Below are 25,317 nucleotides of genomic sequence, written 5' to 3'. Positions count from 1 at the left end.
ATTTACTATTCAAAATAATATTAAAATAAATGAATATTCACATTTTAAATAAAAATGTATTAAAAGATATTATTAAAAATGTAATTTTAGAAAAAGATATTTAAAGTTTTTTAGAAAAGATATTTAAGAATATCTCTTTAAATAATTTATTTTGAAAATATTAAAATAATTGGTTAAATATCTCTATAATATTATTTGAGAAATCAGTTTCTTATATGTTACGCACACGCTAATTCTCATGACGGTTAATTAGTTAGCTACCCTTAACGAAATAAAAATATTATATGTGATTGCATTTAATAACAACTATTTTTTCCTTAATAAAACTTAAATAAAATTTTTAATTAAATTTTCCTTTTTACAAAAGCACAAAGATAAGAAAATTAATATTTTAAAATGAAGTTTATTTATATGAAAACCTGTTTAATTTTTATTACCTTTTCTCAAAAACATAAAAGTCTTAGATTTTTAAAAAATATTTACTTTTTTGTAATCCAAAAAATATTAATTATGTATATAAAACAAAAATTCACAAAACAAATTGAAAAGAGTAAAATAATTTAGACATTTTTTTCTATAAGATAATAATATTTTATTATGGACGTTTTATTAAATTATTAATAAGAAAATAATTTAAAAACATAAAATCATCCATCTAATATCATTTTTTACAAACATTAATTACATTTATAGATAATCTTAATGAACTAAAGTTTTATACCTAAATACCATTATTGATAATTATTTTGTTTTCCTTTTTAATAAAACTTTAAAATTTCTCTTTAACTTAAATTTCTTTTTTCAAGAAAAAACTTAAATTTCCTTTTTATAATGGCATATTAAAATATAAGTAAATATTTCTAGAATATTAGAGATAGATTATAGATAAACGAAATTTATTTGTATTTTTCTTCATATTTGTCCAAAAACATAAAAAACAGAAACATCTGTCAATTTTCAAAATATAGACTTATATATTTTATCGAAAACATATACAAATTATCCATAAATATATTTATGAACCTAAGGAAAACTAGAAAAAAATCTAATTAGCAAAATTATTTTATTTTAGTCTAATAATAACCAAAAATATTATGATTAATAAGTGATATAGCCCAATATATCAAAATACAAATACTGAAACCAATCAAAATATGAACAATTAAATCAACCAATTATTATGACATATCTATTTTATATATATTCATATACGTGAATAATTTTTCAATATATTACAAGTTATGTTTATTAATACATATCTGATTTACTATTTATTTTTCTTCTATTTTCTAAAATAAGATATATCAAATTATACAAAATTTTATGAAATATATTTACGAATATAAGAGGATAAACCGAACTACCTACTAATAAGAAAATTTTAACCTGATCAAAAAAATCATCATTAATTTAACAGAATATATACAACTCAAAATACCAAAATGAATAGGTGAAATAATACAAAATATCATACTTTAAATCACATATTTAATTAAGATAGAAACATAAAGATACTTAATAATATTAATAGAAAATTAAATAAATATGGTGGTCTAACAAAAACTATTTGTAGTTAGATAAAAATGCTTCTGTTTAATAATATTGTTGATTGAAAAACTGCTTAAAAATAAATAAACAGATTACTTTTTTAGTCTAAACAGATTTTATTGATAAATCGAAGTACAAATCGAGTTATAGAATCGTACATGAATAAATAGTGAGATGAGTTCATAGGGGAATTTTTCACACAGAAGTTTTCCATAAATGCAAAAGAAACAATTACATCAAGGTTTTGATTATGACATTGATTAGTGAAGAATCAACACACAGTTTTGATGATGACATAGACATTGAGTTCGTAACATAAATGTAAGAAACAAAACTGGTATTCCCAGTGAATCGAATCTCATACTGGAGAATGTAATATTCTCAGCCTTCAGTGAATCTATGTCCACAATTGGGGCAAGTATAATATGTTGTTTGTCCTTCGTCTGCCGATCTTGTCTGCAATAAATTAGAAAAGTCAAGATGAATATATTATTTTGACATGAAAGAGAAGACAAGAACTTGAAAATCTTGGGAGTTACCTGTCTGGTTGTGTATACAAGCTCAGGATGCTGGCATTTCTCACACGCCTTTTTTATCTGAATAGAGAGAATACACCAAAACCAAAAGTCAGAGACAGAGAAAAAAAACGTATTACGTTTTAGCTTGTGTGTTTTGTGATATAATAAAACCTTTGGTAGCTCAGCGTCTTCCTGAGTTTTTTCACCAAACAGAGAGATTCCTAGTTCTCTTCTGATATCCTACAAAAAAATGCCAAAGATCACGATGTGCTATAAACTAACTTCGCATTAGGATTATGTATTACCCAAAAAAAGAGAATGAAAACACCAAAGAAACGGGTCTAAACACCTCATGATGCCATAACATAGACAAAACGGGGTTGTACGTGTTCGCTGTCTAAGTAAGTCAAGCTTAATATCTTTGCTGAATAAAAACCAAATCCGATTGATTTACAACACACATAAGAATACATGACTTAGCAAAACTAGCCAGACAAGAATCCACATTGCTAAATAAAGGAAAGAAACACACCTCATCAGAAACTGTGTAAGCTATTTGCTTGTCAACGATTTCTGAAAAGCAATGACGTTTTAAATCTCAGTAAGATAAGATTAACCAAAACCCAAAGAAGTTAAATTAATTAAAACTTCCAAAAAAAAAAAAACTCTTGTCATACCTTTTGCGTTACGAGTTGTTTTGCATAGTGGACATTCAGCATACTTGCTTGACTTCAAGATCAGCATCGTCCCACACAAATTACAGAACAAGAAACCGCTTTCCCGTGACTTCTCCATTACAAACAACCTTTTTCACACAGAAAAAAAGAAAACACATAAAAACAAGCTCATCTCTACAATATGTTTCAGTTTGCTTACAAAAACAAAAGTTAAATAGGAACACTGGAATCTACAGGAGAAGAAGGATGATGGAACAATTCTAAGCACGAACTAGTGTAAATTAATTAAAAATCTCAAAATAAAGATAATGGTTTACAAGAGTCCACAGAAACACAATAAAACCGTTAAGAAAATCATATAAAATAAAATTGTGCAGAACAATTTATATAATGTTATACATAAATATAATAATTAATTACAGAAAAAACTAGGACATGTGGATAAAACTTACTGAAACACAAAGTTTATAAGCAGAGAGACGAAGGAGGTTAGGGTTTCGAACGGTGATGAGCGAGAGATGTGCTCACGGTTCCCGGCGGCGGCGAGGTGTATATAAAATAAGACGCAGAAAGAAAAATTTTCAAATAAATTGAAACAGAGGTAGTAGAAGTGTATAATGGGCTTTTATTGCAAAGGCCCATTATTAAATAACCATGGGCTTTTATTTAAAAAGCTCAATATTGGGTTTTTTTTTTTTTTTTGCAAATGAGAGGGATAGGATCAAATTAGAAAATTGAAATTGAAATTGAAAAAAAAACGCTCCATTTTTCCGCCAGAGGGAAGAGAGAAGGATGGAGGAGTTGAGTCCAATGCCACCGTGTCCCTCCACCGTAACAGTACGACGGAACCCTCCTCGAAAAGCCAGAGCCACTCCGTACACCACCACCGCCGCAGCTAAACCACCTCCCTCCGAGAACACTCACGACGTTCCTTCGTTTCCGATCGACGAGATTCTCTCCATCCACATCCCTCAACCCGAACCACCGCCCAAGTCTTCCGTTTCAGAGAGCTTGAAGATCTTCCTGAGAATCAAACCCTTGAGGATCTCGAACAAGGTGACGGCGGCGGCGGTAAAGAGCAGACCTAGAAACGTGTGGCCTCAAAACCCTACGAAGAAGCACAACAACAACATGGCGAAAGAGAGTAGTAGGAGTAAGAAGAGGGAAGAAGCTTGTATCACTCTCAACGATTCTTACTCGGTCACGCTGACTCCTCCTCAAGCGTTGCAAGAGCTTAAACGAAGCAAGACTGAGGTCTTTGAAGGCTTTTCTCATGTTTTCCCTCCCAACTGTTCACAGGTTCGACCAAAAAGTTAATTCCTTTTTCTTAAGATGGATCTTAGGCTTTGTTGACTGAGTGTTTTGTTTGTTTGTTTGTTTGTAGAGCGATGTGTATGGTAAGATGGTTCAACCTTTGTTGGAGGATTTCATTAATGGGAAGAGTGGAATGTTGGCTGCCTTGGGTCCTAGCGGCTCTGGCAAGACTCACACTGTCTTTGGAACTCCCAAGGATCCTGGTCTTGTTCCCCTTACTCTCCGTCAACTTTTCAACAAGACTTCTCCTGTGTCTTTCAGGTATAAAAGACCCTAAACAATGAGTTTCTTTGGGCCTTGGGGATAGACACAGTTTCCATAAACATCTTTTTTGCTTTATCTTCAGGTCATTTTACTTGTCGATATTTGAGATATGCTCTGAGCGAGGGAAAGGGGAGAAAGCTTATGATTTACTTGGAGATGGAAGCTCCGAATTGTCTGTGCAGCAATCAACCATCAGGGGTTTGAAAGAGGTCTGTCCTTGATTCTTTCTTGGTTTTTAAGTTTTTAGAATGATGGATGAGTGTTGTAATCTTTTGACAATCATGTGTGGGTGGGTAAGTAGGTCCCGATCCATAATTTGGAGGAAGCAGAGTCCTTGATTGGACAGGCGATGCTGAAACGTGCTACAGCTACAACAAATTCAAATAGCCAATCAAGGTATCTTCTTTTTTGGACCATTTCTCAACCAATGTTTAACTAAATGTCTTCGTGTTTCTAACTAATTTTGGAAACGTTTTCAGTCGCTCACAATGCATCATTAACATAAGAGCAGCATTCGATGGCGTTTCTAACGAAACAAAAATGCAGTCCAGTGATGCTATGCTTACTATAGTCGACTTGGCGGGAGCAGAAAGGGAGAAAAGAACTGGCAATCAGGTTATACTTTTTTGTTTATTGTACACTTTGTATATGGAGTATGTACTCTCTTACCAGCTTCATATGCAGAGCCACAAGTATATGTCGTCATACCTAAAAGTACTTGTTTCATAGTTTGACTGTAAGATGCTGACCAGTACTTGTTCTTACCATCACAGTAGGAGCTGGTTAACAGTGAACTGTCTTCATCTGAAGAATTAAACTAACATGTTCCTTGTACGCCTGTTTGGTTTGATTTGTTTTGTAGGGTGAGAGGTTGGTTGAGAGTAATTTCATCAACAATACATCCATGGTTTTTGGTCAATGTTTGCGGGTAAGGGCATTGATTTGGGACTTCCTGAAGATGGCCTTATTTTATATTCTTCTTACGCCTACAATTCAACTAACCATGATCACGCTGCATGTGTTGGCAGTCGCTGTTGGAGTACCAGAAGAACCGAAAGAAGGGACTGCAGAAACATCATCAAAATTCTCTGGTAGCACCTACCCTATAATTCATACTATCTGATGAAAGTTGATATGATCTATGAGTTATTTATTTAGTCTTGGTTCATTCCGTATACTAATCTGATTTTGGTTTTTATGTAGTTAACGAGGTACTTGCGAGATTATCTAGAAGGAAAAAAGAGGATGGCTTTGGTATGACAATTTATGTGGGGTTTTTTTCATGAAGACCTTATTTTGAGACCCTGATATATTTTAAATTTACAGATTATAACAGTCAAAGCCGGAGAAGAAGACTATCTTGATACCTCTTATCTTCTGAAACAAGCATCTCCGTACATGAAAATCAAGTAATGTTGGTTATCATCAAAGATGAAGTCCACATCTCGAGCAAGTGCTGATGTTTTTCCGTTTGGTGTATTTATTCAGATTTGATAACACTGAGGAAGTTTGCAACAAGAGGCAGCTCAAAACATTTCCAAGAGTTGAGAAAAACAAGAAAATGAAACTCAGTGCTCCCAAGACTTCCCAAGTAAATCTGGCTTCCTCTACGCATTGTTGTTACCTTGTGCAGAACTAAAAAGTTTTTGTGCATAAATCACTTTACTTAAAAAGGTTGCATTTGCCATTGTAGATTGCAGAGATTGTTGCTGGAGAAAAAAAAGAAATTGCTGAGAAAGGTAGGATTTTGAGAATTCTTCCAAATATTGACTGTACATATTTAGTTTCTTGCTTATATCCTTTTGCGTCCTGGATGTCTAATATGATTCTTCACCAGTGAGTTCGGAGGGAAAGAAAGCTGATCAAACGGAGAAACTATCTCCAAAGCTGGAGGATAACAACGAGAGAGAGCACATCATCATGCGGAATTTTGCTAAAGCCGTGTGGAGCGTCCTCAAGCAGTACAACGAGAAATTAAAAGTAATTTCCTTTCATTGCTTCTTTCCTTGATATTGTGACATATCACGGTTGAACTGTGTTTAATATCTATGAATCTATTTTATTACCGTAGGTTGCAGAAGGTGACATTTGCAGTCTCAAGGAAAGCCTTGCAAACGAACAACTCAAGTCACAGGGGTTAGAGAAAGAGTTGATCAGTCTCAAGTCTTCTTGCCTATTTTCTAACTCAAACCTGGCAGAACCGTGTCTACCTGAAGTAGGTGCACTTGTCCATGCAAAAGAAGAGCTCGATTCTGACACAAGTTTGGCTCATGCGAATGTAAGTTTGGACACGGTTTGATTTTCTTCTTGATACCTACCGAAAATACTTATTGCTGACTACAAATTTTCAGAGGAATCTCGATGATGATCCTTTCAACCTTATCGAGTCCAGAAGAGAAGTAACCGCAGAAGAATGCAATGAGTCCCCTGTACCAAACAAAAAACTAGTTCCTGGCTTAGGAAAGGAAGAAATCTCCTGTGACGAGCAAAAATGTGGCAAGCAAGATAATCCTTGCAACCTTATGGATTCAAGAAAAGAAGTCACTGGCACTGCAGAAGAATGCAATGAGTCTCCTGTCCCAAACAAAATTGTAGTTCCTGGCTTAGGAAGCGAAGCAATCTGCTGTGACGAGCAAGAATGTGGCAAGAAAGGTGATCCAACAGCTTCACCAGAACAAGTTGAAGTTAGCCTCATCAACGACCGGCTCTCTAACATTCAAACAAAATCTGCAGTATCCCGCAGATTTTCAGATTCAGTGAAACAAGAAAGGTTATTAGTGATATCTGATTTGCACATTTTATTCAGCAGTTTTAATAATCCTCTCTCTCCCCCTCATTCTGAATTCTCTTTGGTCTTTTTTTGCAGACTCAGAAGACTGTTGCCAGACTCATCCAGAGTGCTAGCTGAGGAAATGGATGACTTGGACATCAAGGATAAGCAGATTGATAAACCACAGGTTTAGTCATTCTCCTCTCTCACATATCTTTATGAATTCTCTTCTCTGTGAAACAATCTATATTTTGTTTTTCTCATGTGTAGGTTAAATTAGCCGAGACTCGTGATCAAGAGAAATCAGAATCAACTGAGAGTCGTGAAATTGAAATCCCTGCCCGTGAAACAGAACCTGCATCAACGAAAAAACAGAAGAAAGAACAGAAGAAACCAAGAAGGTTTTATTCTTTTTGCCAATATTTCTTTTGTCTCTTATTTTCATGTTTACTTATTATACAAGTAGAAAAAAAACTTTTTGTCACTGTAACAGGAGGCTCCAACCTGCTTCATCAGTGTTATTAACAAGAGAAATAAACACGTTAGAGATCGAGGATGATGTGGCCGAGCCAAAGGTATACTAACCAGCCCTACCACCTTTGACGATGTATCATGTGGTTAACGTTCTTAAAATGTATTTGCAGGGGACAAGAGGTGGAAAGAAGAGTACAATGGCACAACCGAGAAGCCAAGGGAGTGTCACACTCCTCCGTCTCCTCACAAACAATCTTCATCTCTGACAAAGAAAACTTTTTTTTTTTGCTAAGAATGTTAATATCATTAACTGGTAATGAAATAGATTACAAGTGGTGAAACTTGAAATCCAAAAAGCTTCAAGAAGCTACTTTGGTTGTACAAGCCGCAAAAAAAGATTAAAAAAGCTTGTAGAACATAATAGGACTAATCTAGTAAACTAGATTAATGCTAAGGCTAATGATGTGTCTCTTTGCACTGATCACTTGAAGAGTTGAGATGACTGAGCCGCCTTAAGCTGGAACCTGCAAAAGGAGTAGGCCTCAAAGAAGTCTGATAACCAGAGTCCCCTTGGGCGGGAGGCTGCAACTGCATTAGCCGGAAGAGGTGACCAAGCTCTGCATCAGCCTATACAACGCTACCAACTCCAGAAGTACCAACAACAGCAAACCTTAAGAGATTCTTGAGCTTCACGGTGTGGACGCAGGCGGTAGGGAAACGGCAGAAACCGGCCACAGACCAAGTCGGAAGGCTCGACAAAACTCGTAAAAGGCAGCTAACATCTTCGGACAGCCAAAAGACAATCAAATGATTTAAGGGCAGTGTGAGACATAGCTCACAAATCAGGCGAGAGCTACTACGGAAGGTGAGAGACTCCAGACGCCACGGCGGCATAACTACGGGACAGCCCAAGATCCCTTACCGATCTGCGAAGAGGAGGAGCTCACCGGAACCAAAGTGCAAAGAGACAGATCGAGCGACAGAGAATCCTCCACGATGGCCCCCACACCGTGCATCTGCCGGAAACAGAGAAGAGGAACTCACACTGACCAGAGGAAAACAAATCGACGACAGAGGGTTTGGAGAACGGTAAGGAAGGTTCCAGGAGAGGCAGCGACGCTCTCCATTCCCGACGAACCGTGGACCCCTAGATCTGACCCAGATCTAAGAAAAGACCCTTTGTTGCAAGAGAATCCCTACTGGCTACACCCATCGCTTCAGCTTGCTGCACCTCGCTTCTCCTCCAGCGGCTTGACAGACGCCCGCCTCGCCGTTGATTAGTCACCGGTGAACCAGAGAGGACCAGAGGAAAAAAGCATATCGGAGCAGATGGAGAGGAGAAGGATGGTGGAGGAAGGCAAAAGAAGGGAAGAAGGAAACGCCGGGGTGGCGGAGGAGACCCGCTCAGCTAGCTTGCCGTCGATCTCCTCCACCGGAACAGAGATCAGATGTTGGCGGCGCTAGGGTTTCAAGAGATTTGGGGGAGAGACTCTAGAGAGAAAAAAGTTTCTCTCTCTCTCTCTCTTGTTTTGTAACCCGACAAAGAAAACTTTTGTCGCAACAACATATTGTCGTACCTTTTATTTGTCTTATGGTAAGGTATAAAGCAAAAACTTTATATAATATGTTTTGGTTAAACATATTTTGTAAATGGTCCAAGCTTTTTGAGCCGCAAGATGAAATAGTTAACATGGAAAAAAGAACGTCTCGTCTTTTAATTTATTTCTTAAACCACTATTACTCTAGCTTGTATATATAGTTTTCAGTTACTAGGATTGAAACTGTTTTCCCCAAAGTAAAACGAAACATATTTACATGAACTCAGTAAGGTATATGATGTGGGATCCTAAACCGGACCGCTAAACCGTGCTAATGGGCTTCAATAGAAAGATTAGACGACGACAGTGAACAACAGATCGTGGGTTGGGGAGAACACACAGAATCAAGCAAAAAAATGTGGTAAGCTTGATTGATTAATAAATTTGGAAAAAAATCCAAAAAATATCAAATCCGTGCCCATCTACCAGATCGTCCTAATCCTAACACATTATCTTCGTTTTAATGTGCCTATAGATCTCGCATCACATCTCTGACAAAATAGGTAAGATAAAAAAATAAAAAATAAAACTTATTTTTGTTGACAAAAAAAGAAAAGAAAATAACCACTTGGCGGAACAAAACCAAAAAACGAGTTACGTAGTGGGAGACGACTCAAGAGGGACTCTCTACTCTCTCCCTATCAGATCTACCTCTATAGTCTCACATATATTAAGTCGTTCAGACACAAAGACCTGTTTTGTTCAAACTCTCTCTCTCTATCCCAAAAAAAAAAAAAGAAGAGATGGACGAAGCAGCGGCGCATCCATACGTTCCAAGAGATCTGAAACTGCCTGGATACGTTCCCATCTCCATGTCCATGTCAACTATCCTCGCAGTCTACCTCGGTGCCTCTCTCTTTGTCGTCACCTTCGTCTGGTTTCTACTCGGTAAAATTCCCAATTCCCAATTCCTCTGCATTGTTTAATTGAGAGTAGTAATCGTGTGAACAAATAGAAAAAGACGATCCTAGTTTAAGCCTTTGACTTTCGATATAATTGACTGGAATCGAATCACTAATTAGATAATTGCATTTTTCTTATTCTTGGTGATGATGGTGACAGGGAGGAAGAAAGCGCATCTTGACAGATTGCTAATGTGCTGGTGGGCTTTCACCGGTCTCACTCACATGGTTCTTGAGGGCTATTTCGTTTTCTCCCCTGACTTTTTCAAGGACAACACTTCTTGCTATCTCGCTGAAGTTTGTAAGTCAAAAATCTTATTCATTTGTATGTTTGTTGATGAGTAGTGAGACTGTAAAACTGAAACAACAAGCTGCGACCTGATGACTTATATATCATTACGTTTGGTGTTATAGGGAAAGAATACAGCAAAGGTGATTCTAGATACGCGGGGAGAGATTCTGCAGTTATAGCTGTTGAAGGCATCACTGCTGTTATTGAAGGCCCTGCTTCTCTTCTTGCTGTGTATGTCTCTCTCTTTCTCTCTATTCAAATATTTTCTGCATACTAATTGAATTTTTGTTGCATAAATCAACAGATATGCTATTGCGAAGGGGAAGTCGTACAGCTACGTGCTTCAGCTTGCGATTTCGCTAGGCCAGCTCTACGGATGTCTTGTCTATTTCATTACTGCTTTCTTGGAAGGAGATAACTTTGCTACAAACTCCTTCTACTACTACTCCTACTACATTTTCGCTAATGGATGGTGGGTTTTGATTCCTTTCCTCATTTCTTACCGTTGCTGGAACAAGATTTGTGAAAGTGCCAACGGTGTGGAGACTAAGATTAAGAAGAAAACCCGTTAGAATGCAAAACAACTCTTTACAAGATTCTATTTTTTTCATCTCTTCTTTCTGGCTTTGATGCTTGCTTGTCTTCTGTTTCCTCATTTTACCTGAGAACATCATTAGACTGTTTCTCCTTTGGCAATTGAATTTGGTTTCATTTTTATTGATGTTATAGCAATGAACAAGTGGTTGAAACATAAGCTTGAAGACAACTCTATATCAATGTACCATTTTATATTTAGAGCAAAGTAATGGCAATGAATGAAATGGTAAAAGATAAAAGAACCCCTTTTCAGTATCTCTATAATATTATTTGAGAAGTCAGTTTCCTATGTGTCACGCTCACGTTACTTCTCACGATGGTTGATTACCTTGATACCCTTAATAAATTAAAATATTATATTTAAATATTGTTATTGAATTTTTATTTAGTTTCCTTTTTAAAATTTTCCAAATAACATATATAATAAAAAGAAAAAAATTATAAAGTTTAAGAAACAAATTTTAAAACGAAAATATATGTATATATAATATGATTTCATTGAAAAGGAAAGTTCACAAAACAGAAAATTTCCATTTAGAAATATTTTTAAATAACATAAAATACACTTTTGAAGTAATAAAATATTTCTTTATATCTATATTTTCTTAGATGAAAAATATATATTCTTTTAAAACATAATTTTAAACAATACAAAATTTCTAATTTTCAAAGTAATTGAAATATTTTTTATATATCTAACTATTTTCTTACATGATTACATAAAATAATTAACTAACATAAATGGATATATGTTTGATTGACTAAGAATAGTTGATAATTAATTAGTATTATTTAAATGTTTTATTTATTTTTAATATATTTATTTGACTATAATATCTTTAAATTACAGAAAAATTGTTTTTATAAATCATATTTGTTTATATAATATGATTTCTAAAATATAGTCACACAATTTTTTAAAACTGCATATTGTTAAGAGATATTAAAAAAAAATTAAGAATAAACATCTATTGACCAAATAATTACAAAACATTTTAAAATAACATAACACTATTTATTTTAACTAGGTAGATATATTATATTTAATCATTATTAATTTTTTTTAATATTAAATTTGCTTTTAAATTTTATGTTTTTATGTTTGTGGAACTTAATATAACCATAATTAAAATACCAAAGAGAATCTAAATTCTCATTGTCAAGATTATTTAAATTAAATTTCAGTTTATCATTTAATAAATCTAAAGCATAAAATTATTTATAATTTATAAAATATTTTAATTATTTGAAAGATTAATATGTGTTGATAAGCTTCCAAAATGTATTAGTTACTTATATATGTAACTTTTTACTGCTCTTCACTTCTTCTTCTAAAAGTTTTTTTTTAAATCAGTGATAAATATTATGAAAATAAATGCACATTTAAACGATAAATAAAATTAATTTGATTTCACTTAATTATAATAAAAATAGTTATAGTTCGGTATGAATTTGAAAGAATATATGTAATTAAATATACTCACAACACGAGTGACTCGACTAATCCAATTTATGTCTAAAATCATATTATTAACTACAATAAGAATATATAATTTTATAATAATAATAATTTATTTTTGTAAATGTAAATTATATGATGCTCAAAACATATTTACAGATGAAAATAAAATATTAACCAACTGCTACAATTTAGTGCTTTTGTAAAATAAATTATTTATGCATGATATTGTAGAGTATTATCATTATATTAATTTATTTAATTTGGAATCAGGTACTTTAGTTTGTTTTTATTTCATTCTAAGCAATATAAATCTTAATTATACATAATCTTCCTCGGATATATTTACATATCTAAGACAACAACCAACGTAAATGAAAATAAAAAATTAATCATAATGTTAATATATTTAAAATAAAAAATATTATAGTTGAATTCAGATAGAAAGATGTAGCCCAATATACTTAAATGATAACTAAATTGACTATAAAAACAACAAAACCGACAAGATATAATATATCTAAAACAATATGTCTAATTAAAGTAATATAGTATTATTAATAAAAATTATGCATGCAAATTATAAATTAATTTTAAATTTAAATTAAATAGCAATTAGTTATTACAGTAAATTTACTTTATAAATATTCATATCCGTGCATGAACACGGGAAAATCACTTAGTATATTGTTATGGAATCCTCGCTTATAGTAGCAACTATAGATTTGTTCGAATCAGGTCAGTAAGGGCCAAATATATGATCAATGATTTATTTAAGGTTGGTGACATTTAAATATGTTGTTTAAATCTTTTTTGAGCTAGATTTTAGAATATTTATTTATTAATACTAATTAATATAGCAATGGTATTCCATCGTAAATAATTGAAAAAAACTGAAGGAAGAATCCTAATATAGATTATGTTTTAATAGTATAGATGTCTATGTTTATATGCATAAATATTATTAATTTTGTATTCATCACTATTTGAAACTCATTTGACATAAAAAAAACAAGTATTGATAGCTAAAAAGAACCAACTTTAGGAAATGTATAATGTGTGATAAATAAGATCATAAAAGGACCAGTGATTTATTCATCAACCAAATATTGTGACATGTTTTAAGATTAGCAAATTTTTCAATATATGTTACTTAACTTGTATGATTCTATAAATATAATAATATATATTATTAGAATATATGAAATACTTAAGAATTAGCACATAGATAATCCTTAATCCTACAATGTTATTGGAGGACCAGCAGTTCGAGAGCATTGCTCCTTTACCATAGGAGGGAAAAACGGGTTGAATGGAAGATGGTGTGTGCAGTTGGCTTCAGCATCTAAAAAAGCTTTACAACAAGCGGGACCTATACTACCAAATTTTCCGGTGGTAATAGATTGTCTGATCTCTGCAAAGCATCCAGGCATATCCATAAATGTTGACCAACATTTGCTCATATCAGGAATTCCTGGCATACCACCGGGAGTTGGTTGAAATGGAAGCGGAAACGGAAATCCTGGTGTGTCAGGACTTGGTTGAAATGGAAGCGGAAATGGAAACTGCGGTAACTGAGCATTAATGGAGGATGCAATGCATATACTCACTAGAATAAAGTACACATTCTTAATGGACATGATGAATATACTTGTGTTTTTTCAAATATGACAAAGAAAAGGATTAGATATCCTAGATATGATTTGTTGTAAGTTGATTCTTGCTTGATGAAATTAAGTAACGAAATATGATGAAATTTATAAGAAAATGGTGTAGGGCTTCTAATTAATTATTGGAAACATAACTGTCAAATATTGAGTTTTATGATAAATATTTCATTCCACTTTTGTATTGGTCAATAATATTATTTTCTTATAAAAAATTAACATTATGATTCATGCTTTTGCAGGAATTTTATAAAAAAATATTTAATAATTACTTTAATATGTAGGATATTTATCATAAACTCTTTATTTTTAACTTCTCCATAAAATCTATGACAATTATGTGATCTCCAAAAGATATTGAAGCTAACTCTATGTTCCAAGTGTGTTGCATTTTTAAATAGTCATTGTATATAACTAAATTAATATATCAAGATACAATTTTTATATATACTAACGGTGATATTCATTGAGCGTATGATAAGGATTATTTACCAATTTTGTCTATAGCCAAAACGGTCAAATTTTGATATCAACATGTAAAGATTCGAACCAAATCTGCAAAGATCCGAACCGAACCTAACTGAACCAAATGGTATCCGCATGCCATTTCTAATCAAATGTAAAAAATTTATTGATACAACATATTTAAAAAAAAAAATTACTCCGCGCAAGGCGCGGATTATCATCTAGTAATGTATATATATCTAAAACATAAACTTATGTTCAGATTACATAGACATTGGATCTGAAAAATTACACTAATACTTTTGCCATATGGAATGTTCAAATCAGTAAACTTCAACGTTCCATTGCTCTGCCTTCTTCAACTGCTTCTTATAATCAAACCAGTCAATACCTACACACACAACAAAAAAAAGAAACCATCACAAAGTTGTTATTATGCGATAGGGGTTTCAATAATTAGAGTGTTATTAGCTCTTCGAAGTGTTAATAGATAGAAAAGGATAACAAACAAAAAGTAAATGATAAAAGTATTATAAGGGCGGCTAAAGGGCGATTTAGGTTTCCGGAGGTTTCCGCCGTTGGTTGGCCTAACGCCGGCTACCGAGAAGCATACCGCGTCTTCCTTATGGCGCTTCCAAGCTCGTTCCCCTCTTCCTCGTTTCCGATTGATCCAGGCGGAGCATCTCCAGCAAAGATCTCTAATCGCGAGAACCTGCGACAAAATCGCGATTTAGAGAAGAAGCTTCAGTCTCCCTCTCTTCCGGCGACGATTCCAGCAGCGAAGGTCCCTTCCTACGCAGCGAGGTTCAAATCGTCTCTGCGAAACCTCAGAAAAATCTCAGATCCGTCCTTCTTGGATGACGGCACACCGGTTGTTCAGGCGCCGGAGTCAGTGCTTCTCCAGACCTCGGAGCTCTGGAAAGACCACGTAGTTGCTCATTTCCACGGTAGACGTCCCTCGGCGGCGAAGATTATCACGGACTTGAACCCAGTGTGGGGTAAGTTCGGGAACATCACAGTCCGTACGGTCTCAGAAACTTGTGTCTTGATTTTCATACCTTCAATTCAAACCAGAGAATGGGTTCTTCAAGTTGGCTATTGGCAAGGTGATAGATGCGCTTTCTCAGTTTATCCTTGGACGGCGGATGGAAACCTGGCGGCTCAGGAACTGCTCTTTGCTCCGACATGGGTTGTCCTGAAGAATGTTCCTCCTCAGTTATACTCTTAAGACGGTATCAGTGTGGTGGCTAGTGGCATTGGCGATCCGTTGCATACTGAGAAGTCTCGCTTAGACCCATATCACTTCGGAGATACTAAAGTCAAGGTAGAGATTGAGCTTTCAAAAACTCCTCCAGAGGTTGTTGAAGTTCGTGATACACAAGGAAATTCGGTGAGGATTAATGTCGAGTATCCCAGCTTGCCTCCTAAGTGCATCAATTGTGGGAAGTATGGGCATTTGATGAATCGATGTCATAAAGCGCAGATGAAGAAGACTCAGTATCCGATACAGACTCAGAAAAAAGAGAAAGTCATCAGTGTTGTTAAGGCTAAAGAGGATGTGTCTCTAGCTGAAGTCACCAAGGAAAATGTTTCGTTACAGAAGGGGGAGATGTCTCAGGAGGCTAAGAGCAGACAGCGCTCAAGGTCCCGAAAGAGGTCCAGGTCCAGAGCTAAGGCCCGAGCTAGAGCCTTGAGTTCTCCACCGGAAGTTCTTTCTCAGGTTGTCCCACCCGTTCTGGAGTCAAAGAGCGTTGAGGTTTTGATGTTGGAGTCTGATAAGCAGGTGTCTCCGGTTGCTATCGAATCGATGAAGTCAGATACAGTGGCGGTGAGTGGTAAGGAGAGGATTCAGTTGGAAGAAGGTGAAATCGGTGAAGAAGAAGTGGTAGTCTCGGAGCAGTTGAAAAAGAGGTTTTTGGAAGAATCGTTGAGTAATAAAGAAGTGGAAGAACCAGTCTGGTTTACTAAACATTCAAAGAACTATAGGCGTGCAGTGAGGCAACTGGAACTGTGGAAATCCATGGGAGCGGTGGGGTCTCCTCCAAAATCTTCAAAGTTTCTTCTTCAAGGTAATTCCTTGGGGGGGAATTTAGAAGCCTGATCGGTCCGAGTTCCATCTTTAAGCCTGTACATATGAAGATTTTTAGTAGGAATATTAGGGGTATTAATAATTCTGCTCGTCAAAGAGTGGTTCGTAGTTGGTTGCATAGTTTGGGGTCGTCAGTAGGAGCATTGTTAGAGACTCATGTTCAGGAGGAGAACTTCAGTAGTGTTGTGGGAGCGGTAGCTCCGGGCTGGAGGTTTGATAGTAATTACTCGGAAGCTGCAGGTGGTCGTATTTGGCTCCTTTGGAATCCGGCTCTGTCAGTGGTGGTTTATCTGAAGACTGATCAGTTGATTCTCTGTGGGGTGTTGGATCCGGCTACATGGATTGAGTGCACGGCGGTCTTTGTGTATGCTCGTAACACAGAAGGAGAGAGGCGTCGTTTGTGGAGGGATCTTGTTACTATTGCTTCTAACCCTCTGGTGATAGCGTCTCCGTTAGTGGTTTTAGGGGACTTTAATCAGATTCTTACAGCTTCGGAACATTTCTCGCTAGCCCCTTATGATTTGCCTGTTAGGGGGATGGAAGAATTTCAGAATTGTCTGCAAGAAAGCAGTTTATCGGATATGGACATTAGAGGTACCTTTTTCTCGTGGAGTAATAATCGACCAGATGATCCAATTCTTAGGAAGTTGGATAGGGTTATGTGTAGCGAGAAGTGGAGAGACAGGTTTCCAGAAGCGGTGAGTTTGTTCGAAGCTCCCGGAGACTCTGATCACTCTCCAGCAGTTGTCGCTTTTTCCTCTAATTCTCAGATCAGGAAATGCAGCTTCAAGTATTTCTCTTTTATATCCTCTCATCCGAGATTCTTGGAAGAGCTGAAAAGGGCGTGGGAAGAGAGCATTCCGGTTGGCTCGAAGCTCTTCTCTTTGGGGCAGAGGCTGAAGAAAGCGAAAGCTACCTGTAGGAGGCTCAACAGAGAAGGGTTTGGAAACATCAAACATAGAGCTAAAGAAACGTTGGATGCTTTAAAGGAGATTCAACTTCTTTTGCTCACCTCCCCTACATATTCTTTATTTCGGCAGGAATTTGTGGCTAGGAAGAAGTGGCAGTTTTTTGAGGATGCTCAGGAGGTCTTTTATAACAGGAAAGCGAGAATCAGATGGTTGGATTGTGGAGATGCGAGTACTAGGTTCTTCTTCAAAGCAGTGATAGCGCATCAGATGAGAAACTGTATTAGCTACTTGTCAGATGCATATGGTAATCGGATATTTAATAGAGATCAGATTAAAGAAATGGTTGTGGCGTTCTTTCAGAATCTGTTGGGTTCAGAGGATGGTCAAGTCCAAGAGGTATCAGTTCAGGAGCTCAGAGATTTGCTTGTGTACAGATGTCCGCAGGAGATATCGGAGCAGCTAGTGTTGGTTCCCTCGGAGGAGGAGATTATAGCTACCTTGTTTGCAATGCCGAAGAACAAAGCGCCTGGGCCAGATGGCTATGCTGCGGAGTTCTTTTGGGAGTCGTGGGAGATTGCAGGCAAGGATACAGTTGAGGCAATCAGAGAATTCTTTGTTGGTGGTCGCCTGTTGAGACAGTTCAATGCTACATCGATTTCGCTAATCCCGAAAGTGGTAGGAGCTGATCATCTCTCTCAATTCCGCCCTATTTCTCTGTGTTCTACTATCTATAAAACAATGGCCAGACTCCTCAAGAAGAAGTTAAAGCTTTGTGTGTCGGAGATCGTACAGCGAAACCAAGTGGGTTTTGTTCAAGACAGGCTATTATGTGAGAACGTCCTTCTCGCGACGGAGCTGGTCAAGGACTTTAATGCTCAAGGTCCGACGACAAGGGGTTGCTTAAAGATAGACATCTCAAAGGCTTACGACAACCTTAATTGGGATTTCATGTTGAAAGTCTTAAGTGCGCTTGATCTTCCGGACAGATTCGTTGACTGGATTAAAGAATGCATAACTTCGCCATCCTATAGCATTGCTCTAAATGGTGAGCTTCAAGGTTTTTTCAGAGGTAAAAAAGGGCTTCGTCAAGGAGACCCTATCTCCTCTCTCCTGTTCGTTATTGCGATGGATGTTCTCTCTAAAATGCTGGATAAAGGCGCTATAGAGGGTGTTTTTCGCATTCACCCGGAGTGTGAAGCGCCTTTGATAACTCACTTGAGTTTTGCGGATGACGTGTTGATATTCTTTGACGGTTCAGAGGATTCTCTTCGTGGAATTTTAGGTATTCTAGAGGATTTCAGAATCATCTCTGGTCTCAAGATTAATAGGCAAAAGTCGGAACTATTACTTGATGGAGGAAGCTCGAGCAGGTGTAGAAATCTGGCCAGTGCGTTGGGAATAGCTCAAGGGGCTCTTCCTCTTCGGTATTTGGGAGTTCCGCTTTCTCCAAAGAAGATGACTCGATCAGATTTTCAGCCTTTGTTGGATAAGATTTCTGCAAGATTTAGCTCGTGGACAGTGAAGCATTTGTCTTTTGCGGGGAGGTTTCAGTTAATTCAAGCAGTGATATACTCAACGATTTCTTTCTGGGCTTCAATGTTTATCATTCCGGCTGAGTGTATTTCGATTCTGGAAAGGATGTGTGGGGCTTTCTTATGGAATGGAGCACCGAATACTGCTAGAGGGGGGAAGATTGCCTGGGATTCAGTCTGCACTCCAAAAGAGGCTGGAGGTTTAGGTCTGAGGCGCTTGGCAGATTGGAATAAAGTATTGGGGCTGAAGTTGATTTGGCTAATTTTTGTAGCGGGGGGGGGGGGGGGGGGTGGGTCTTTGTGGGTTCGTGGGTTCGTCGGAATCTGATAGGCTTAGAGAATTTCTGGGTGTTGGATCCTACTCGTAAAGGTAGTTGGATATGGAGAGCTATTTGCAAGTTGAGGTCGGAGGCGAGGCCGATGCTGCTTTGTGAAGTGGGGTCTGGGATCACTGCTAGCTTTTGGCAGGACAATTGGACTAATGCTGGTCCCCTTATTGAGTTGGTAGGTGCAAGAGGTCCTCTAGTGACAGGTTTGAGCATTGATGCAGTTGTGGCAGATGCTTTAACAAGCGATGGCTGGTGGCTGGATCGGAGTAGGAGCAGAAGCCCGGTAATCACTTTGCTAAGGGGGTGTTTGCCTAATGCACAAGAGATACTAGCCTCTGAAGTGGATGATAGGTATGTTTGGTTTCCGGTGAGGGGTAGAGGGAATGGCACCTTCTCAGCTACTGAAACTTGGAAAGCGCTGTATCACTCTCCTTTACAAGTTCCCTGGCACAAGGCAGTGTGGTTTGCAGGAAGGATACCGAAGCACGCATTCATAACATGGATCGCGGCTCGGAATAGAATGGTAACGAGAGACAGGCTCATTAGATGGGGGTTGTCGGCTCCGGCTTGCTGTGTTCTGTGTGCAGGTAATGAGGAATCCCGTCAACACCTATTTTTTGATTGTGCTTTCAGCAACCAAGTCTGGTCGTTCTTTGTTTCACGATTGCATTTGTCGCCGCCGGTAGCTTTTGAGGAGGTTTTGATCTGGCTGAAAGCGCCATCTCGTGATGGTAATGTTACTCTGATTATTCGACTCGTTTATCAAGCGGTCTTGTACTTACTCTGGAAGGAAAGAAATAAGAGAATTCATACAGCAGTTGAAAAGCCTCCAGGAGCTATTATAGCAGAAATTCAGCAGCTTATTAAACTCAGGTTGGATCCTCTGGCTAGAAGACATGTTATTACTCCGGGACAGCCCTCGGTTCTTGCAGTTTGGTTTTTTTTTTGCAGTTTAGAGTTTGTTCTTTTTCTCTTTGTCTTGCCTGGTTCTGTCAGGTTTTTGAGTTGGACCTGTTTGGGCCTGAACTCGTTTTGTAGTTGGTTTTATTTAATAAATGGAAATTTAGAGTAAAAAAAAAAAAAAGTGTTATTAGCTCTTCTTTTTATTACCGTCATTAGCAGCTAAGGAGACCATGATGTCGTCAATTCCTTTCTCCATCCCCTTAAGCCCACACATGTAGACAAACGTGTTGTCTTTCTTCAGTAACTCCCATAGCTCAGGTGCGTATTGCACCATTCTTGTCTGGATATACATTTTCTCTCCTTTATTGTTGGCTTGTTCTCTGCTTATCGCGTAATTAACCCTGAAGTTCTCAGGGGCCTTTGCTTTCATCTTATCAAACTCCTGCAGATATTCAATCCCACAACAACAACAATAATGAGGTTTGGTTTTTATTTTCAGTCCAAAAGGATTTGAGAAACCAGAAAGAACCAGTGTGTAATGTACCTCTGTGTAGAGCAATGAACTAGTGGTTGGTACACCCAAGAACAGCCAAGCTAAGCCATTAAACTGCATCACAACAATTGCATAGATTTTAGGTTTCTGACATATTTGGTCAAAATCAGAGACCAGAGTATTCACTTACCTTGTAGTCATCATGTTTCTCCAAGAACATCTTCCACAAGAAATACCTGAAAGGAGCTATTCCTGTCCCTGTGGCAAGCTGTTGTCGTTATCAAGAAGATACAAAGATTTTATTAGGGATTTAACGATGTTTCAAGAATCAGAACTGATAGAGGTTTAATCATAAGCATGTCTTGAGGTTCAAGTAAGAGACCATAATAACAGTAACGACTAAATGCAATGCATTGCGATCCACACATTACATTTTCTTTAAAATTTTGATCTGGGCAAGTGATAAGACTAATAATAAATACAACTAACATATCATTAGTTAAATTAATGTATTTTTCTTCTTACAAGACTAATGATGTATTTTTCTTCTTATTTAAATTATAGTAGCTACTTCTTTTTAAAGGATGTAAGTTCATTTTTTCTTCTGCAGCTTAAAAGGAAAATATAGAGTGAAACTATAAACATCTATATGTGGTACATCAGTATTTCTCCACTATGCAGAAAATTGGACTTTAAAATAGAAAGTCGGATTTCTTGCAATCTAAGGGATTCATAGTGACAACTTGATTATTTTAACAAATAGGTTAAGACTAATTGTTTAAAATGGACTCTATACTCAGCTGTTCCAAGACTCATTAGCATCATTAACATGATAACCTTTTTCTATTCTATAACACAAAAATAAAATTAATTAATTCTATTTTTTCGTTTTTAAAATTTACATTTAACATTTAAAATCCTTAAATTTATAGGCAAATTAGTAATAAAATAAAAGAACCCGATATTTTGAAGATAGATAAGTGAATTTTTTTTTTATGTTTGTCGGTTAGTGTAACAGCTAAAACTTCCATGCATCGCAATTCGCAACACTAAACCTTCGCTCTCTCTCTCTCCATGGCGAGCGAAGAACTCTCCGGCGTAACGGAATCAACAGCGATCGTGAAACCACCGCAAACACCAGCGCCTGCACCGGAATCTGCAATCAAGAATCAACCGACGGCGAAGCAAGACCAAGAAGACTTGGATTCAACTCCGCACGACTTGGATTCCTCATCTCTCTCTCTCTCTCTCTCTCTCTCTCTCTCTCTCTCTCTCTCTCTCTCTCTCTCTCTCTCTCTCTCTCTCTCTCTCTCCAAGCTTTTCAAACATTTTCTTCATACTAATTGAATATTTTGTTGCATAAATCAACAGATATGCTATTGCCAAGGGGAAGTCGTACAGCTACGTGCTTCATCTTGCGATTTCGCTAGGACAGCTCTACGGATGTCTTGTCTATTTCATTACTGCTTTCTTGGAAGGAGATAACTTTGCTACAAACTCCTTCTAGTATTACTCCTACTACATTGGCGCTAATGGATGGTAGGTTTTGATTCCTTTCCTCAATTCTTACCGTTGCTGGAACAAGATTTGTGCAAGTCCCAACGGTGTGGAGACTAAGATTAAGAAGAAAACCCGTTAGAATGCAAAAAAAAACTCTTTACAAGATTCTAGTTTTTTCATATCTTCTTTCTGGCTTTGATGCTTGCTTGTCTTCTGTTTCCTCATTTTACCTGAGAACATCATTAGACTGTTTTTTCTTTGGCAATTGAATTTGGTTTCATTTTTATTGATGTTATAGCAATGAACAAGTGGTTGAAATGAGCCTACTCAGAGTAGTAGTATTCAAGTTGTCTTCCTAAGAAACCATAATATACAGATTGCTGTCAGTTGAAGACAACTACTCTATATCAATGTACCATTTTATATTAGAGCAAAGTAATGGCAATGAATGAAATGGTAAAGATAAAAGAACCCCCTTTTCAGTATAATGTATATATATCTAAAACATAAACTTATGTTCAGATTACAGAGACATTGGATCTGAAAAAATTACACTAATACTTTTGCCATATAGAATGTTCAAATCAGTAAACTTCAACGTTCCATTGCTCTGCCTTCTTCAACTGCTTCTTATAATCAAACCAGTCAATACCTAAACCAATCACAAATTTGTTAGCTACATTTGATTATGCAACAGAGGTTTCAATATTTAGAGTATTATTTATTACCGTCATTAGCAGCTAAGGAGACCATGATGTCGTCAATTCCTTTCTCCATCCCCTTAAGCCCACACATGTAGACAAACGTGTTGTCTTTCTTCAGCAACTCCCATAGCTCAGGTGCGTATTGTGCCATTCTTGTCTGGATATACATTTTCTCTCCTTTATCATTTGCTTGTTCTCTGCTTATCGCGTAATCAACCCTGAAGTTCTCTGGTGCCTTTGCTTTCATCTTATCAAACTCCTGCAGATATTCAATCCCACAACAACAACAATAATGAGGTTTGGTTTTTATTTTCAGTCCAAAAGGATTTGAGAAACCAGAAGGAACCAGTGTGTAATGTACCTCTGTGTAGAGCAATGAACTAGTGGTTGGTACACCCAAGAACAACCAAGCTAAGCCATTAAACTGCATCACAACAATTGCATAGATTTTAGGTTTCTGACATATTTGGTCAAAATCAGAGACCAGAGTATTCACTTACCTTGTAGTCATCATGTTTCTCGAAGAACATCTTCCACAAGAAAGACCTGAAAGGAGCTATTCCTGTCCCCGTGGCAAGCTGTTGTCGTCATCAAGAAGATACAAAGTTTCTGTTAGTGATTAATTATGTTTCAAGAATCAGAGCTGATAGAGGTTTAATCATAAGCAACTCTTGAGGTTCAAGTAAGAGACCATAATAACAGTGGCGTTTGGATCCTTAGGCATAAGCATTTCTTTCCCTACAGGACCAGTGAGCTTGACATCACTTCCTGGTTTCAAGTCACCTGAAACCAAAGTAGAATAAGTGAAACAACTTAAAAAGGAAATAACACAACTGAGTACATTCCACTGGCACTTACACAAGAAGTTTGAGCAGACTCCTTTAACAACCTCTCCTGCGTCATTAGTATAAACAAGCCTCTTCACGCACAAAGAAACCTGGAACAAACATGTTCATTCAGCTAACCACACAGAACAAATCACATTCATTTTAGAATAAGTTAACATTCTAGTACAGTTTCAGAGTTGCCAAGATCTCCAAGAGCGCTGCTTGCAATGGAGTAAAGCCTGACTTTGTTAGGCTTTCCGTTCTTGTCAACTCCATCAGCAATCACACCAACAGATTGTCCCTCTCTGTACGGTATTTCTCCTATCAAAGACACACAAACATATATAACAATTAAGATAAGAATCATACATAAGACTATAAAAAAGTAAGAGAAGCAAATCTAAAACCTGCATGGCTGAAAACCATGTGCCAGGTCTCTCCAGGAGCATCATCTGCTGTGATTTTGGTGTTGAGGAGGACTTTTCCGGTGTAAGGCTCTTTTGGTCTGTACTTGTTAGTAATCACACCTTCCTCGTTCTTCTTAGACTCTTTCTCTACTTTCTTCACTGGAGGAGCATCTGTTGTGACTTCAGCTCTTACTGAAACCACTCTTCTGCTTGTCACCACACTGTTGCTTTTGTAGTTAAAAGCACCCTTTACAAACACAACAACAACAGAAACAAAAACCACAGAGACCATAATCAAGATCCCATCAAATACACTGAGCATATTCTAGAAGGTAGATTCCAAGTCAAACTTTTATCCAAAGTATCTCTAGAGTCTCAGCCTACACCAAACTTTTGCATGGTTTTGTTGAATCATAATCATGTGGAGTAAAGGTAGGACATTACCTTACCAAACCTGATCCTTTCAGGAGCAATGGCACAGCTTGTAGCTGGAAATGAAGAAGACTTGGAAGATGTGAGAGACACAGCAGCATTCAAAGTAGACGCCATTGGAGAGGTAATGAAATGAAACTGTAGGAGAAGATAATCAAGGGAGTATAAAAAAGGAATCAGAAGGAGGAGAGATAAGAGATGGATTACAAGACATTTGTTGTGTGTGTTTTGGGTGGATGAGGTTTGATGAAGAGAGTATCTTTCCTTTGATCAAAGTTGTGGTTACGGTTCTTTTGAACTAGAACCTATTATATATCTCTTTTGTTTTTTCCCCTTTTAAATATCTTACTAGATTTTGACCCGCACACCCGTGCGGGTGTATATTTCAGAAATATATTGATATTTATTTTTCATGTCAATATCAAAGCTGGATAAAAAATTCAAATCTGAAGAATCGAACCGATCAAGATCCAAAAAAGTAATACCAAACCCTAACCAAAATTGATTAAATATCTAAACTATCAAAATTTAAATATTTAGACAACCGAAACCATAACCAATTCGAACCAAAGTATCTTGGATATTTGTTACTGTATCCGAAAAAGATTTATATACTTATATATATTAATTATTTTTAGTTTTAAT

At 36.7% G+C, this 25,317-nt stretch overlaps 6 protein-coding genes across 7 annotated transcripts; 3 read left to right on the top strand and 3 right to left on the bottom strand.

Annotated features, from left to right (window-relative positions):
• Positions 1-1,725: 1,725 nt before the first annotated feature.
• Positions 1,726-3,325, bottom strand: LOC108809522 (uncharacterized). The gene is made up of 6 exons (XM_018581661.2): positions 3,196-3,325; positions 2,744-2,871; positions 2,599-2,639; positions 2,238-2,306; positions 2,088-2,144; positions 1,726-2,004 (listed from the first exon to the last, which is right to left on the bottom strand). The coding sequence occupies exons 2-6, from the start codon at positions 2,859-2,861 to the stop codon at positions 1,930-1,932; spliced, it is 360 nt and encodes a 119-aa protein (XP_018437163.1). The 5' UTR covers positions 2,862-2,871; positions 3,196-3,325; the 3' UTR covers positions 1,726-1,929.
• Positions 3,326-3,463: 138 nt separating this feature from the next.
• Positions 3,464-9,064, top strand: LOC108806188 (kinesin-like protein KIN-6). The gene is made up of 18 exons (XM_018578234.2): positions 3,464-4,042; positions 4,128-4,318; positions 4,404-4,530; positions 4,623-4,717; positions 4,801-4,936; positions 5,184-5,249; positions 5,350-5,412; positions 5,525-5,575; positions 5,648-5,730; positions 5,810-5,912; positions 6,015-6,060; positions 6,159-6,301; positions 6,393-6,599; positions 6,673-7,091; positions 7,188-7,278; positions 7,362-7,492; positions 7,585-7,666; positions 7,736-9,064. The coding sequence occupies exons 1-18, from the start codon at positions 3,536-3,538 to the stop codon at positions 7,829-7,831; spliced, it is 2,637 nt and encodes an 878-aa protein (XP_018433736.1). The 5' UTR covers positions 3,464-3,535; the 3' UTR covers positions 7,832-9,064.
• Positions 9,065-9,764: 700 nt separating this feature from the next.
• LOC108813130 (probable 3-beta-hydroxysteroid-Delta(8),Delta(7)-isomerase) lies at positions 9,765-11,074 on the top strand. The gene is made up of 4 exons (XM_018585592.2): positions 9,765-10,051; positions 10,226-10,366; positions 10,480-10,588; positions 10,662-11,074. The coding sequence occupies exons 1-4, from the start codon at positions 9,907-9,909 to the stop codon at positions 10,927-10,929; spliced, it is 663 nt and encodes a 220-aa protein (XP_018441094.1). The 5' UTR covers positions 9,765-9,906; the 3' UTR covers positions 10,930-11,074.
• Positions 11,075-13,654: 2,580 nt separating this feature from the next.
• Positions 13,655-14,053, bottom strand: LOC108808286 (uncharacterized). Its single transcript, XM_018580458.1, has one exon. It carries the CDS (start codon positions 14,051-14,053, stop codon positions 13,655-13,657), a length of 399 nt encoding a protein of 132 aa, XP_018435960.1.
• A 773-nt stretch (positions 14,054-14,826) lies between these two features.
• On the bottom strand, positions 14,827-24,950 carry LOC108813129 (ferredoxin--NADP reductase, leaf isozyme 2, chloroplastic). Of its 2 annotated transcripts, none has more exons than XM_056987777.1 (9): positions 24,685-24,950; positions 24,241-24,487; positions 24,021-24,154; positions 23,865-23,943; positions 23,698-23,789; positions 20,993-21,070; positions 20,854-20,916; positions 20,517-20,751; positions 14,827-14,936 (listed from the first exon to the last, which is right to left on the bottom strand). In XM_056987777.1, exons 1-9 carry the CDS (start codon positions 24,787-24,789, stop codon positions 14,869-14,871), a joined length of 1,101 nt encoding a protein of 366 aa, XP_056843757.1. In that variant the 5' UTR covers positions 24,790-24,950; the 3' UTR covers positions 14,827-14,868. The 2 variants fall into 2 exon arrangements, with proteins under 2 accessions (XP_056843757.1, XP_018441093.1); XM_018585591.2 differs by lacking the exons at positions 14,827-14,936; positions 20,517-20,751; positions 20,854-20,916; positions 20,993-21,070 and adding exons at positions 22,757-22,954; positions 23,031-23,265; positions 23,368-23,430; positions 23,507-23,584 and having other exon boundaries at positions 24,685-24,940.
• LOC130496747 (uncharacterized) lies at positions 15,171-20,444 on the top strand. The gene is made up of 6 exons (XM_056989129.1): positions 15,171-15,651; positions 15,775-16,614; positions 16,773-19,256; positions 19,604-19,741; positions 19,847-20,328; positions 20,403-20,444. The coding sequence occupies exons 1-6, from the start codon at positions 15,171-15,173 to the stop codon at positions 20,442-20,444; spliced, it is 4,467 nt and encodes a 1,488-aa protein (XP_056845109.1).
• Positions 24,951-25,317: the final 367 nt, after the last annotated feature.

Source organism: Raphanus sativus, chromosome 6 (genome assembly GCF_000801105.2).
Source record: "Raphanus sativus cultivar WK10039 chromosome 6, ASM80110v3, whole genome shotgun sequence".
NCBI lineage: Eukaryota > Viridiplantae > Streptophyta > Magnoliopsida > Brassicales > Brassicaceae > Raphanus > Raphanus sativus.
Note: the sequence above shows the minus strand (reverse complement) of the source record. Positions and strands in the feature narration are given on the sequence as shown.